The 17,381-nt window shown below is 35.8% G+C and overlaps 1 protein-coding gene across 1 annotated transcript in view; it reads left to right on the top strand.

Moving 5' to 3' along the window:
• LOC144839281 (uncharacterized) overlaps nt 1-16,216 on the top strand; it is a 29,388-nt gene extending 13,172 nt beyond the window's left edge. Inside the window, exons 25-41 of the mRNA XM_078694597.1 lie at nt 26-4,666; nt 4,813-5,000; nt 5,627-5,880; nt 6,175-6,407; nt 6,712-6,900; nt 7,019-7,245; nt 7,590-7,791; nt 7,928-8,278; nt 8,560-8,745; nt 9,417-9,611; nt 10,045-10,146; nt 10,755-10,807; nt 11,976-12,095; nt 12,435-12,521; nt 12,972-13,100; nt 13,980-14,022; nt 14,534-16,216. Of these exons, the coding sequence (XP_078550723.1) occupies nt 26-4,666; nt 4,813-5,000; nt 5,627-5,880; nt 6,175-6,407; nt 6,712-6,900; nt 7,019-7,245; nt 7,590-7,791; nt 7,928-8,278; nt 8,560-8,745; nt 9,417-9,611; nt 10,045-10,146; nt 10,755-10,807; nt 11,976-12,095; nt 12,435-12,521; nt 12,972-13,100; nt 13,980-14,022; nt 14,534-14,829 (7,496 nt within the window). The 3' untranslated portion in view covers nt 14,830-16,216. The remainder of the gene's footprint in view (nt 1-25; nt 4,667-4,812; nt 5,001-5,626; nt 5,881-6,174; nt 6,408-6,711; nt 6,901-7,018; nt 7,246-7,589; nt 7,792-7,927; nt 8,279-8,559; nt 8,746-9,416; nt 9,612-10,044; nt 10,147-10,754; nt 10,808-11,975; nt 12,096-12,434; nt 12,522-12,971; nt 13,101-13,979; nt 14,023-14,533) is intronic.
• The last annotated feature ends 1,165 nt before the right edge of the window (nt 16,217-17,381 follow it).

Here is a 17,381-nt window from a genome sequence, read left to right as displayed (position 1 = left end):
AAATTACCTGCCTTTGATTCTTCAGAAAGATGTTGCTGGACCGATTGGCTGGATAGTTCAAAACCTGACCCATTTAATGGAGGTGACTTCGAAACATTGGAACGACTAAATACATTGTATGATGTGTGTGCCGATCCTTTAAAAATTGAATGCAGATTAAGAGGCAGTGGTATCATGTACAATCTTACTGGCCAACAAGTAACTTGTGATATTTATAATGGATTGGAATGTATAAACAGAAACCCTCCATCTGACATTTGTTATAACTATGAGGTGAAAGTGTGTTGTCCATGTAATAAAACAACGACAGAGGCAACTGCATCATCAACAACTACATCAACCACTACATCACCCACAACTTTTTCAACCACTACATCACCAACTACTACATCACCAACAACTACATCAACCACTACATATACCACTACAGCACCAACAACTGGATCGACAACTACAACTGAAATGCCAACAACACAAACAACTACATCACCCACTACATCACCAACAACTACATCAACCACCATATCACCGACAACTACATTTACCACCACGTCGCCAACAACTACATCAACCACTACATCATCAACAATTACATCAACCACTACATCACCCACAACTACATCAACCACTACATCACCAACAACTACATCAACCAGTACATCACCAACAACTACATCAACCACTACATCACCAACAACTACATCATCAACAATTACATCAACTACTACATCACCCACAACTACATCAACCACTACATCACCAACAACTACATCAACCACTATATCACCAACAACTACATCAACCACTACATCACCAACAACTACATCAACAATAATTACATCAACCACTACATCACCCACAACTACATCAACCACTACATCACCCACAACTACATCAACCACTACATCACCCACAACTACATCAACCACTACATCACCAACAACTACATCAACCACTACATCACCCACAAGTACATCAACCACTACATTACCAACCACTACATCAACCACTACATCACCGACGACTACATCAATCACTACATCACCAACAACTTCATCACCAACAACTACATCACCAACAACTACATTAACCACTACATCACCAACGACTACATCAACCACTACATCACCGACGACTACATCAACCACTACATCAGCAACAACTACATCAACCACTACATCACCAACAACTACATATACCACTACAGCACCAACAACTGGATCGACAACTGGAATTCCAACACCAAAACAAATTAAATTAACCACTACATCACCAACAACTACATCAACCACCATATCACCGACAACTACATTTACCACCACGTCACCAACAACTACATCAACCACTACATCACCAACAACTACATCAACCACTACATCACCAACACCTACATCAACCACTACATCACCAACAACTACATCAACCACCTTATCACCGACAACTACATTTACCACCACGTCACCAACAACTACATCAACCACTACATCACCAACAACTACATCAACCACTACATCACCAAAAACTACATCAACCACTACATCACCAACAACTACATCACCAACATCTACATCACCAACGACTACACTAACGACTACATCAACAACTAAATCACCGACAACTACATCATCAACAATTACATCACCCACAACTACATATACCACTACAGCACCAACAACTAGATCGACAACTGAAATGCCAACAACACAAACAACTACATCAACCACTACATCACCAACAACTACATCAACCACTACATCACCAACAACTACATCAACAACTACATCAACCACTACGTCACCAATAACTACATCAACCACTACATCACCAACAACTACATCAACCACTACATCACCAACAATTACGTCTACCACTATATCACCAACAACTACATCAACCACTACAGCACCAACAACTACATCTACCACTACATCACCAACAACTACATCTACCATTACATCAACTACAACTACATCAACCACTACAGCACCAACAAATCCATCAACCACTACATCACCAACAACTACATCAACCACCACATCACCCACAACTACATCAACCACTACATCACCCACAACTACATCAACCACTACATCACCCACAACTACATCAGCCACTACATCACCCACAACTACATCAACCACTACATCACCCACAACTACATCAACCACTATATCACCAACAACTACATCAACCACTACATCACCAACAACTACATCAACCACCCTATCACCCACAACTACATCAACCACTACATCACCCACAACTACATCAACCACTACATCACCAACAACTACATCAACCACTACAGCACCAACAACTACATCAACCACTACAGCACCCACAACTACATCAACCACTACATCACCAACAACTACATCAACCAATACATCACCCACAACTACATCAACCACTACAGCACCCACAACTACATCAACCACAACTACATCAACCACAACTACATCAACCACTACATCACCAACAACTACATCAACCACTACATCACCCACAACTACATCAACCACTACAGCACCCACAACTACATCAACCACTACAGCACCAACAACTACATCAACCACCATATCACCGACAACTACATTTACCACCACGTCACCAACAACTACATCAACCACTACATCACCAACAACTACATCAACCACTACATCACCCACAACTACATCAACCACTACATCACCCACAACTACATCAACCACTACATCACCCACAACTACATCAACCACTACATCACCAACAACTACATCAACCACTACATCACCAACAACTACATCAACCACTACATCACCCACAACTACATCAACCACTACATCACCCACAACTACATCAACCACTACATCACCAACAACTACATCAACCACTACAGCACCAACAACTACATCAACCACTACAGCACCCACAACTACATCAACCACTACATCACCAACAACTACATCAACCAATACATCACCCACAACTACATCAACCACTACAGCACCCACAACTACAACAACCACAACTACATCAACCACTACATCACCAACAACTACATCAACCACTACATCACCCACAACTACATCAACCACTACAGCACCCACAACTACATCAACCACTACATCACCAACAACTACATCAACAACTACATCACCAACAACTACATCAACCACTACAGCACCAACAACTACATCTACCACTACATCACCCACAACTACATCAACCACTACATCACCAACAACTACATCAACCACTACAGCACCAACAACTACATCTACCACTACATCACCCACAACTACATCAACCACTACATCACCAACAACTACATCACCAACAACTACATCAACCACTACATCACCAACAACTACATCAACCACTACAGCACCAACAACTACATCAACCACTACATCAACCACTACATCACCCACAACTACATCAACCACTACATCACCCACAACTACATCACCCACAACTACGTCAACCACTACATCACCAACAACTACATCAACCACTACATCACCAACAACTACATCAACCACTACATCACCCACAACTACATCAACCACTACATCACCCACAACTACATCAACCACTACATCACCCACAACTACATCAACCACTACATCACCCACAACTACATCAACCACTACATCACCAACAACGACATCAACCACTACATCACCCACAACTACATCAACCACTACATCACCAACAACTACATCAACAACTACATCACCAACAACTACATCAACCACTACAGCACCAACAACTACATCTACCACTACATCACCAACAACTACATCAACCACTACATCACCCACAACTACATCAACCACTACATCACCCACAACTACATCAACCACTACATCACCCACAATTACATCAACCACTACATCACCGACAACTACATCAACCACTACATCACCAACAACTACATCAACCACTACATCACCAACAACTACATCAACCACTACAGCACCAACAACTACATCAACCACTACATCACCCACAACTACATCAACCACTACATCACCCACAACTACATCAACCACTACATCACCCACAACTACATCAACCACTACATCACCCACAACTACATCAACCACTACATCACCAACAACTACATCAACCACTACATCACCAACAACTACATCAACCACTACATCAACCACTACATCACCCACAACTACATCACCCACAACTACATCAACCACTACATCACCCACAACTACATCAACCACTACATCACCCACAACGACATCAACCACTACATCACCAACAACTACATCAACCACCACATCACCAACAACTACATCAACCACTACATCACCAACAATTACATTAACCACCACATCACCGACACCTACATCAACCACTACATCACCAACAACTACATCTACCATTACATCACCAACAACTACATCAACAACTATATCACCAACAACTATATCACCAACAACTACATCAACAACTATATCACCAACAACTACATTAATCACCACATCACCAACAACTACATCAACTACATTAAGAACTACAACATCTACTCCACCGCCTGAGTATTCGTGTGAATTCTATTGTGACTCATTTACTCTGTTTGATGAAACAAAATTTGACTTTAAAGTTTGTGATAGCATTGTTGCACAAACAGTTGATCAAGATACAGTACTTGAAGTTAAAGGTAGTGTATTGTTTAATTTAATTTCTGCTTATTTAATGGATTTGAAATTTTCTCAAGGAGATTTCCAATACTTACAAGATTGTCAACATTTTTCTAATGGCAAGAGAGAATGTATAAAAAAACCTTTTTTATATTTAAATTTTTAGTTCGTAGACCAACAACAAACAATAATTCCTGTTGCCATTGTGATTTTGAGTTGGAAGTGATTATTGGCACATATTCCATTGTTGTACTGGATGACATGTTCAGAATAAACTCAGTACCCATCAATAGAGCCTCCATTTCAGCATTCAGTCAGAAATTAAAAGAAGATACCGGTGCCACTGTAAAACTGGTTCGTTTAGATATTTTTCAGAAATTATTATTTCACTAGAAATATATGATTTTCAATGGTTTTAATGTTGCCTTATAAGAATAGATAATAATTTAAATTTTGAACATATAATGTATTCAGGAACAGAGATTATGGTGTTCTCTTAAGAAGTCCTTTTTTTATCTTCTAAGGAGGGCAAGAACATATCCAGGTAATGTTATGGAGCCCCTCCACTCCAGCCTTTTCACAACTAAAATTAAATTACTTTTAATTGTATAATGTTAGAGATCCTTAGATCTTTCTCCTCTATGAATGAATCTATTTCCATTATTAAATGCTATTTTACAGTCCAATGTTGACCTTCATACTAATCTATATATTTAAATGTTATTAAGAATTGAATAAGAAAAATGAGTTGCTGGTCTCTCTCACACAAAGACAATGACAATGATGTATCAGTAATGAGGTTAACAAGATAGGTGAATGTGATGTAATAATCAATTATAAATTTCCTTATAAAACTGCTTAATAAATCATCATGTAGCTAGCAGAATCGATCATGTGACATGAACCACCACGCCTAGATATAATACGGTATATCCACCTTATTTCGCAGATACACATGATAGTATTGTTTTTATTTGCAGATTGGACATACCATTATCATTGACTCCAATAATGGCATAACAATAAAATGGAAAGATAACACACTACTAAATATTGATGTGTCCAATAAATATAAAGGAAAACTGGAGGGTCTATGTGGAAAAATTAATGGAGATTTAACTGATGATGTCGTTTCAATTTCATCAGAAGGAGATACGTGTGTTTGCAACGACTATGAGTGTAACAATTGTTCAACTGTTTATCCAGACCTTCCAAATATTTGTGACCGTCTATGGTATTTATTTATTTTTTCATTTTTTTTTATCTGGCGGACCTTTTCAGTTTTTAATATACTTTTTGTTTATGTACAATCAACTTTCTTTGGCCAAATTATTTCATAATTGCATTGCTATGGTAAAATTATTATTGTGTCTAGTATTCAAACAAACGAAATGACAATTTCATACAATGTTTTTGAGTGTGTTGAATAAGGGAAGTTCACTCTTCCCTGGTTGAATTGATTTGTCATGGAAAGAAATAATCAATAGTATGTAATTAATGTATGTTTATCATAAATTGTACTTTCTAGGGAACCTGGTTTTTCTCGCTGTGAACCGTATGTCGATATCAGCAAGTATGTAGGAATGTGTAAACAGCATATTTGCGATTGTGTTGAAAAGTCTAAAGTTACAAAAACAGATCCTAAATTTGATGATGTTGCAGATGCCTGTGCATGTGAAATATTTGAACAGTTTATGTATGAATGCCACAACCATGCGGAAAACACTGGTTGCTATGATTGGCGGACGGTAGAAATATGTCGTAAGTACATTACCAGCAGTACACAGTACTGATCACGTTGAATGCACCTCTCACTTAATGTAAGTGAAGGTCTGATGATGATGAAATTGTGCTTGGATGTTTTAAATGGTACCTTGCTAGTTGTCGTACAATGCATTTAAACATTCCATAACCAGGGGCCGAAATGACTAGCGACCGAAAATAATCAAAGACGGTAGGATCTATCCCACTTTTATTATACTGGTTATTAAAGCCTTGTACAGATTTTGTTGACTTGAGAAAGTATATATTTACACCATTCCCTTCTTTTTTAATCTTAAAAAAGCTCTTTCTAGCACCAAATGCCCTGGAAATCAAATATGGAAAGAGTGTGGTAGTACATGCGAGTGGACTTGTGATCTGAAAGGGCAACTGGTAGAGGACTGTAAGACTGGAATTTCACCAGGTTGCTACTGTCCATCCGACAAGGTCAGGGATGGAGAAAAATGTGTTGATAGGGATCAATGCAAAGATTGTAAGTCTTATTTTTACACATGAAATATAGTATAAAAGTACCATGAGAGAAGAGAAGAATAGAGTAAGAAATGTATTTTCGCCATTTTTCATATTTTTGAAATGCCTTTTTTGCCAAGGTGTTTGTGTGGGATATGGTGATCCACATTATTTTACATACGACAAGAAATACTTTGCTTTCCAAGGAGAATGTACATACGTATTGTCACGTCACTCTTCACCAAACTATGACTTTGAAATATATGCATCGAATGAGAAATGTGTAAATGCACCAACGACTTCTTGCGTGTACGAGATTATTGTGTTCTATAACAATCACAATGCTACAATTGCCCGTGAAAGACGAGTAAGTCTGAAATTATTATTTTTTAATGTTACTGAATGTAAACGAAATTAAAATGTTCTTCTAGTGAAGGCATATGGTGCAGTGTATTATAGGCCTTAGACATCTGATTCAGGGATCATGAGTTTGAAAGCAAAACTTGTCGGATTGTGTCTGCCTAGGTGCAAAATAGGTACCTCAGTAGGGTCAACTCTTAATATTCGTCAATGGACCTTTTTTGGTAGTACTGAGTAAATGAGTTAGTATTCAACCACGGTTGAGATATGGCAGGCTCTCTCCGAGATTAAACATAGGCAGACTCAGAGGAATTTCATATTTTTTTGGATTATTTTTTTTTTTTGCACTAGGTCTCAATAGATGGTGGTGATTGGATAACAGTACCTCCAAAGTACCAAGGTCATGGATTCATAATCCAACCAAAAGGCTTCTTCCAAGTTCAATTAATCATTGAGGCCATACACTTGGAAGTAACGTATGACTATATCAGTGATGCCTTCATTGTAATGATACCTTCCAGTCGATACTTTAACCAAACAGAAGGACTTTGTGGTATGTGCTACATTTGTTGTATATATTAATATACTTATATTTACTAATATACTTATGTTGTATCTATTATGTTGTATCTTATTCTCATCTATTTTAGTGCAATAAAATGAATCAAAGGTGTTTTTTTTTAAATTAGGAATCTGTAACCATGACCCCTCTGATGACTTGACAATGCCGAATGGCACGATCACGGAAAACACAGACGAATTTGGATTTAGTTGGCTTGTGGAGGGCTCAAATTGCACCAAGCCTCCCAAACCTACTTGCAGCGATAATATCAAAGAAGCTGAAGAACTATGTGCCCCATTTTATCAATCACCGTTATCAAACTGTAAAATGCTGATAGATCCTACGCCATATTATAAAGCATGTCTGTATGATACCTCATGTGGACAGGGTCCATGTGACACACTGGCAACGTATGCTAGGATGTGTAATGAAAAAGGAGGGATGTGTATTGAATGGAGACAAGCAGTTGGTATTTGTAGTACGTTTATTTGTTACTTTATTGTAATAGGATAATTTTTATATCAACACCATAAAAATGATTCAACAGCAATTTTAAACACTGAGAGGTCCACGATGTTTGCAGTTATGCTTAACTTAAAATCAATACCTAGAAAGAGAAAACAAATTCCCAAATCGGCATAATGTTCTTGCATGTTTTTTTAAGAACCTTAATTTATTTTTCTGCAAAGGTAATTATATGAAAATATATAAATGATAATGAACACCAACAGTAACGTACGATATTTCATTATTTTGTAGGCTACCCTGAATGTGAAGCGCCAATGGAGTACAAGGCATGTCATGGTGGTTGTCTTATACAAGGATGTGATGAGTGGGAAGACCGTAAGCAAGAAGTCTGCCAACAGACAGATCTTGAAGGATGTTACTGTCCTGATGGATTCATTATGAACAGTACTGGGCAGTGTGTCAATCCTGAGGTCTGCAGTAAGTAATTACTCTTTCAGCGTTGCTCCCACTAGCGACGCAACACGTAACTCAACGCAACGACATATTAAACACAAAATGCTGTATTGCGTAATCACAAATGGAAACTGATGGCGCAACAGTGCTGCAAACATCGCATTTTCTTACATTGCGTTGCTAGTTGGAACAAGCTTTAGAGTAGATGCTGTTTAATGCAATCGTCGGCTATTGGGAGTAATTTACCAGCTATTACCAACTTCTTGGTTTTCGCAGCTTAAGGAGACCCTTCAAAGCATAAAACCTGGATGAAAAGCACTGTAACTTTCAACCTACAGCAATAGAATGTGTCCCAACAACCTTCCGTTCTAAGCATTGGTATTTACGCTTGATATGTCACTTCAAATGTTTCTGCTGAAAAGATTCTAAAAGAACGGTTTTCTGAAACTATTTTTTTAAACAAATAGATTGCGGTGCCGCTTAATTGCTTTACGAAACCGTTTCCAAAAAAACAGTATTTGATCTAGACCAGTATACATTTTTAAAAGATTTTTTTATAGCATTTCATTTTATGTGGATCCGTTTCTAACGGCAAGAAAATACCGGGTTTTTTTAAAACTGTATTAAAAAACAGATTTGGTTACTCAGCAGAAACAGTAATTACAAACAATTTACTTAAGTCTGATTTTTTACAGTATATTGTGAATACCAAGGTGTAAGGTATGAAACTGATGACGCGTGGATGATTAGTGCATGTTTAATGGGAAGATGTATTAACAAAACGGTTGTTATTAGTGAAATACAGTGTGCACTACCTCCCACATGTGGACCAGATAAAACATTAAACACACGTAATGTCGACGGAGTTTGCTGCCCCCAGTATGAATGTTGTAAGTCATCAATTTTAATTAAATTTAAGATTAATGTCTTTCCATTATATGGTTCATCAGTATGGTGCTATTTTATGATTGTTTTATAGTACCTGTTTCTCATTTTAATTATCAACGTGCTACTGCCCTACTATGTCCAGTATAGATGCAATTGTTCGTCTGTATCTGCGCCTCCATGCCCATTTTTACTATTATATAGCCCCAACATATACAGTATGCACTTAACAACGTGTTACTGCCCTACTATGTCAAGTTTAGATGCAATTGTTCACCTGCTTCTGTGCCTCCATGCCCATGTTTACTATTATATAGCAACCAACATATAAAGTATGCAATTGTCCACATGCTATTGCATGCAGTATAGTATAAAATTGTCTGTGCACTAATGCGCTACCATGCCAATGTTACTATAGTACCTATTTATCATTTATAGTATGCAATTGTGTAAACGTTACTGCGCCACCATGTTCATTTGGTTATGAGGTAAAAATGACATACACACAAACTAACTGTAGTTGTCCTATACCAAAATGTGGTAAGTATTGACGTACAGTTTACTATTGGCATTCAAACCTTGCACACAGTATAAATTATTGCAAAAATGTCTTAAACTTTTCTGACATTTGTATCGCGATAGATGCATGTTTTAGTCTTCATCAATTTCCCCACTTCATTGTGACTGTCAAATGAGGAAGGGGGAAATCTACCTGGCCTCTGGATCCCACATTGACTAAATATGGTAACAAGTTTTGAGTAGTAGGCATAATAGGGCTTTTCCAGATGTTTTGGCTGCATTTCAAAAGACCAATAATAGACCCTGATCTTGAAATTTAGCTAATTGCACTTTAAAGTTGTTGTTTCTTGTCACAGATTTCATAGGAATGTGAAACAAAACAAATATATAAATGTATGGTGTGAAAAAGATAGACAATATTATAAATTGATCTTTCTATGGAAATTACTACTAATAATTAAAAGATTAGGTTATGAATAGAATATCAGCAGACATTATGGAATAATTACTTTACTCAAACATTGCTCAGAATAAGCTTGTAAAAAAAGATACACACATATAAATCACTAACACCATTATAATTACACAAACTCCCATGGATGTTCAATGTTTTTTTGTTTTTTTAACAGTTCCTCAAGACGTATGTCTGTTAAACACAACTGATGAACTCCTATTGCTACAGGTACAGGTTTTAGACAACCAGTAGAACCCTGCCACACACCTGCTTAAATCAAAGAAATCTAACAACAAGATCAGGAGCGTGTGAAAGTGTTTATCTGTGGCTGCGACACGATTATAGGCATTTGTCGCCAGAAATAAGATCAAAGGACTGTTACGAGTTCCTATCTTAGCAAGGAAACTTCATCATCCTGTTGTTAGATTGCTTTGCTTGGATTTAGCGCATGACAGTGTGAAATATTGAGATATTGACCTTTTTAACACCTGACGCTTAAACAATTATTTAGATTTAAATTTTAGTAAATCTAAAGAGATGTTAATTGATTTCAATGTTAAATATAAGACTGAAGTTAAAAAAAAATCAAATAAACAAATACACAAATAGAAAGAGTTGATATCATCATAAATATCTGGGTGTAGTTCTAGATAATCAGTTGAAATTTGAGAAATAATCTGAATACACTTATAGTAAACTTAAAAATAAGTTATCCTTTTTATAAATCTATTGTACAAAGTATTATGACTTCCTGTACGATTTGTTTTTACAATTCTTTCATAGAAAGTGATAAGAAGCTGTTATATAGATTCATTAACCAAGCCAGTAGGATTATAGGCAATCAAGTCACACCACTGGATATTTTAAAAATGACTTTATTTTTAAAAAGATTAGAAATATCATGAGTGATAAAACTCAATATCTTTCTTAGTTAGTCCTCGAAGCTGCAGATTAGTGATCATGAGAAAAATAAATACTGAGGGCTATAATAAATCATTCATTCCCTCTGCAGTTAGATCCTACAATAGTACTCTAAAAAGATAATGGAAATGCTGTGCAATATGAACCTAATTTTACTTGCTTTTAATATATTTTGGATTTGTTATGATAGTTGTGATTGTGTTTACCTTGTGTGTATTTTAACATTTTTATGAAATTGTACTACAATTTCGGAGTTTTAGGATAATAAAGTGTTATTGTATTGCATTGTATTGAAAAGATGGATATTTCCGATATTTCACAGGGTTTGTAAACCTGTGTGTGAAAACAAAAACAAAATATCTCGTCGAAGAGATTGAAATTGTTAACTAATTTGTATATAGTGTGAAGAGGGTGTTAATGTGTTGATATTACCTTTTAATATGCTTTGTATTTTCAAGTATTTCTTTATTTACAGCCTGGTGAGAGAGAAAAAATTGATGAATGCACTGTCTGTAATTGTTTGACTGACGAACCCCTTGATGGTAACTTTTATCAATACACATGTTATACCGAGCAATGTTCTGAGTGTGGAAAGGTGAAACTTTTATATTTATATTCAAGATAGTTTTGTTTACACCATACTCATCGCCAATGTAATGTTGGCTCTGTAAGCATTTCTGTCTAGTCAATAACTTACACTAAAGGCAGACCAACACTATAATATCCTCATGTATTCCTCTATTTACCTCATAATTATTTAAATAGGCAGTTGTAAATGTGTAAACTGTTATTCATCACTCTGTCTTTTTATAAAGCAGTATTCATTGAATTTATGAAAAGATCATTCAAACATGTAGTATAGATCAATTATTCTGTTTAGTTTATGTACTGAATTAAACAAAAGAATTTTTCTTACGATCTTATTTTAATGTAGGGCTATTTGAGTATACCAATTAACGGGAGTTGTTGCGGCGAATGCAGAAAAGAATTTTGCGTCGATCATAAAGGTCATTTAAAAGAGGTGGGTATCATTTCTATGTTTACTGGCACTATAGCTTGGTAAGTAATATTTAGAATGTTTTCAGTGCAATGGTACAAACACTTTTATAAGGATAAAGATGAAAGGCTTTTTTTCAGATTTCGAGTGAAAATATAACACTTCATCTTTCACCGAATGTAATGATTTGTTTCATTTTGCACGAATATAAAATATTCATTATGTTTATAACGCACCTACTTTTAACGAGAGGCGAGGCCAAAGCTAAACCTTTCGAAAAGTCAGCAGCGTAGACCAATCCGAGGGAGTTTCTAGTAGACGTAGCTTGTTGGTCCAGTACTGACCAACCAAAACAAATGTAGTTAATAAGCACTACAAAGTTTAGTTTATATATCCTCTAATTAGCTAGTTTCTGTCGCTGTTGGGTGTTTATGAAATTGTAACAAAATGTTTAAATTGTTTTCTGTTTAATAGGGTGGTAGTGAGTGGTCTCCGACAAATTGTGAAACATGTAAATGTACTCCAAATGGTGACGAGGTGATGGAAAGATGTACAACTAAAATCTGCCCACCATTTAATGAAACTGCATGCCTTGCTGAAGACGTAAGTAAACTTAAAACTTGGTCTAGTGGCATCGATCCCTTCATTAGTAAAGTGGCGTAATGGCTATGAGCGCTTACTGACTAACCACATAGCTTAATGCCCAGAGTACGAGCATCTCAAATGCAGCTACCCAGCATTGGAAGAGCCTTTAGGAGTGCAAAACCAGGGGCATCTGTGACTTCAGTTGAAGAATGGTATATATCATAAGGTATGCATATATAACTAGAAAGCCACTCCGAGAATGCATACCTCCGTCTACTGTAAAATTCTCCTACATACGATTTCTCTGGGAAAATATATATAATATTTGTGCTGTGCTGTGTGTGATTTAGGCTAATTTCACTACAAGCATGTCTATGCGAATTTGGTGTAATGCAATTTCAGTTTACTTCTTACATTAAGACTGCTCGCCGGCTTTTGAAAATTCTGTCCTATCTTTTAACACTAGCAGGTCTGAAAATTATACTAAAAAGTGGTCCAGAATTGGGACCGTGGTCCGGATTGCCTCCAAAATTTGAATGGGGTCGAGTGGTCCTTGACCACATATCTATCTCTATTTTGGTAAAGATCTTGTAATTACTGTAATGTAATCCTGCTAACAAACAAACAGACAAACAAACGCAATCGACTAAATATACCTCCTTGGCGGAGGTAAATAATAAGCGCCATCATGGTCAGGTTGATTGGGCAGGATCCTGTGCTGAGAACATACTTTCCCTCTAAGGTCTTATTAAATTATCTCTTTACGGTTACACAACGATACTAATATTTTTTTTTTAAATTGGTAACATTTTATTAAAATTTTACATTGTTATCATTTTTATATTGTTATATTTTATAATAACATTTTATTTTATGAAATTAACATTTTTTCTTTAGTCTATCATTGAATATGACGAGTCTGGTTGTTGTAGGACTTGTGGTAGGTTCATCATATTTATTTATTTTGTCTAGCAATGTCACTACGCACTTTAAAACTATGCACTGTTAACTTTAAACTGTACGACGCTATTATACCAGCAACCTTTGATGTTTTACCTACATATACACACTGTAAAGGGGAGATAAGAGATACAAAAAGACAGAACATTAGTTTAAGTTCAGCATTTTACCAATGTTAGGTCTTGGCGCCTCATTTATAAAAATTTAACTTAATACTACCCAAGATCTAATTGAAATCTGTCTGTGTTCATTTGTGAAATAGATGCTTTAGTCTTATTGCCTCTCATATTAGGATGAGATATTTTCAGCTGCTGGTGGCATGTATCTTATTTTTACAAATTGGACTTGAAACACGTCCAAACAGAGTGATCGTTGCAATCTTGTCACGATTACTCTCTGTGGATGTTAGGCCCTACGAGCACGTAAACACGATACATATGCGCATGTTATGCATGTGCGTAATTGTTATAATTGTTATCAATATATTACAGTTCGTAATGAAACACAAGGAAACTGTAAACACATCACAAATATTGATTTCCTGCGAATTGGAAACTGTAAAAGTGAATCTTCTACCATCGACCAAAGCTATTGCAAAGGGCAATGTGATTCATCAGCCAAGTATAGTAATGATCTGAAGAAGGTTGTGGATGACTGCAAATGTTGTCAATTCAAAGAGGAAGCAGAGATTCAGGTCAAGATGATTTGTGACGACGGAACTGAACGAGAAGAGAAACATGTCTATGCTCGGAGTTGCGGCTGTGATGATTGCAGCGAGAACAACTAATTCTATACAAGGCAATCAAAACACAGAATGCTGAGCTCTGGAGATCAATGGTTTATCTAGTGGCTGCGATACGAGAGGTTCCACGCCCCTTAACTGAGTAGAATATGTACATAGTACAGACTGTTGGTTTTTGTCGCAGCCAGACATAAGATCAAAAGATTGTTACACATTCCTATCTTGGCAAGGCGAGCTCAGTGTCCTGTTGTTAGATTGACTTGTTCTATATATGTTTAAATTATTATTAGGCCTATTATTAAACGATATAATTATATAATGTAAGCTTACTGTTTTTTGGGGTTTCTTCATAATGTGATGGTATTATTGTTTGATGGTTTGATTAATATCCATTGTCTAAGATTTTTAAATATGCATGTTCAAATAAATTATAATAATAATTATTTACTGAATATAAATGTTTTTTTTTATTGTAAACATTGGATAATGATTTTTAACTTTTTGGAATTAAAAAAAAAAATAAAATCCTTTTTTTTAAATACATGAACCTAGTCCTAGAGTATAGATATTTCCATGGGCGGAACTGAGATCAGACTCAACTAAAATATTATGACCCGTTTAAACATTTTCGAAATATATATCCTGCGATGCTGCTGTTTGTCATGCTCTCATAGCTTACGCTCATTCATCAAGTTTTTATTTATTCATCCATAAGACAATATAGAAAAAAGCATAAAAACATCAATATAACAGACTGAAATATGGACAAAAAGGAAAGAGAAGAGGCAACTACATGCCTATATAAAAAGTGAAATAGTTAAGATAAATAATAATTAAAAGTTGATGAGAATTACAGTGCTAATTTCATTTTAAAATAAATCATAAGTTGATAATGATTCAGTACAATTTTCGTCAACAATTGTATTTGTCGTCATATGTCAACCAAGTTGAGGCAATAAAGATATTATTGACCCATTGTAAATCGAAATTTAAACTGTACTATTTCGTTGTAATTTGGTAGCTCTTCTGGCCATGATCGGACATGGTATCATTTTGTAGAACCCATTTAATCGTTCTATCTAATCGGTGCATACATGTTAAAGCGAACTCGATACTTTGACAACTCGGCTGGTAACTTGCAAATGGCGGCTACATGGTAAACATACTGCATAAACAACCAATTGTGATTTTTTTTTACAACTTTTCGAAAATAATTTATTATTATTTAGAACTTTTTTCTTTATGAAAGGGGGAAGTAGGTACGGTTGAGAACCTTACCCACTTCCTTTTTTAATTGATCGAGTGATTGATTGATTGATTGGTTAAGGAAATTACAGGTCCTACCTATATTTAAAGAAATTCGCATGTTCTACCGCAGCATTTTTTTTAATAATGTACCTAATCATACAATTAATATACTTGTTGAGAGCTTGCCTATATGCGCTATATAAGAATGAACTATTATTATTATTATTGAGAATACGCTCTACAAAGAATTGTAGTACTAGTAACATGTTTGTCTGATTTTTAAATAAGTTGTGAATAGTGAAAATGATCTTGTTAGGCTCATTTCACAGTATCTGTTAATGTTTTAAATAGAAACAAGGTGACGAGCCTCTGTGCCTAGTCACTATTATGCTGTTCCGTGATCTCGATACAATGAGTACCAAACAAAAATTTCATTTAAAAATTAATCATAGAGCAATTACAATACACAACAACGACTGTAGATCCCCTTTTTAAGGGACACCTTCGGGACCCACACTTTTGTATTCAATAACGATATAAATAAATATAATGAACCCTTATTGTCCCCTTAATAGCGGTTGAATCAAACGTTTGGCACATTCAAACGTTTTCCTGACCCCTTAATAGTAGGTATCCCCTTGTGGTGTTAAAACATTCCCTCTCGTTTCGCGTTTCCCCTGAATAGGGAGGGGTTCTACTGTATTTTATGACGTGACGAGAGTTGAACTAGAGCTAATCACATTCCTTATAATGCTATTCGCCTATTCGCACATTCAGTTATGAACAATTAATAATTGTTTATATTCATGGAAAAATATGCTGAACATTCCTCCATATGTTCTGATCTTTCAGCCTACGTTTTTTTATGATGTATCAACTGATAATAATCTTATCTATAATACCGTATGTATATTCGGACAATAACATACTATGTTACTAAGTTCTGCATTAGCACCTTTTCTAGTAAGGGGAAGTAGGTAGGGTTGAGATCATTATCTACTTGTTTGATTGATTGATCATGCATCAGCATAGTGTAGGGTGTACCGCCAAAAAAAATATAATCTGAATAGATAAAGCTTGATTTTCTTTCATAATTATAGGTAACACACTATAAAGACTGTAAAACAGTGACTTGTGAACACGATTACATTTTGGAAACAGCGGTCATTTTCTTGTCTTTGTAATACAGATTATGAGGTCAAATGTGACATTCAAAGCCAAACATGTATGGTAATGGTTATCTAACATTAAAAAGTTGAATTTAAGACGATTTTTAAAAATTAGCGTATGAAAAATTTCACATATGGCGCGTTTGCCGAAAATATAGGCCTACCTCAAATTATTGCTAA

This window comes from Antedon bifida, chromosome 4 (genome assembly GCF_963402885.1).
Source record: "Antedon bifida chromosome 4, ecAntBifi1.1, whole genome shotgun sequence".
Classification (NCBI taxonomy): Eukaryota; Metazoa; Echinodermata; class Crinoidea; order Comatulida; family Antedonidae; genus Antedon; species Antedon bifida.
The sequence above is the reverse complement of the archived record's forward strand: the minus strand, read 5'-3'. Positions and strand labels throughout refer to the sequence as shown.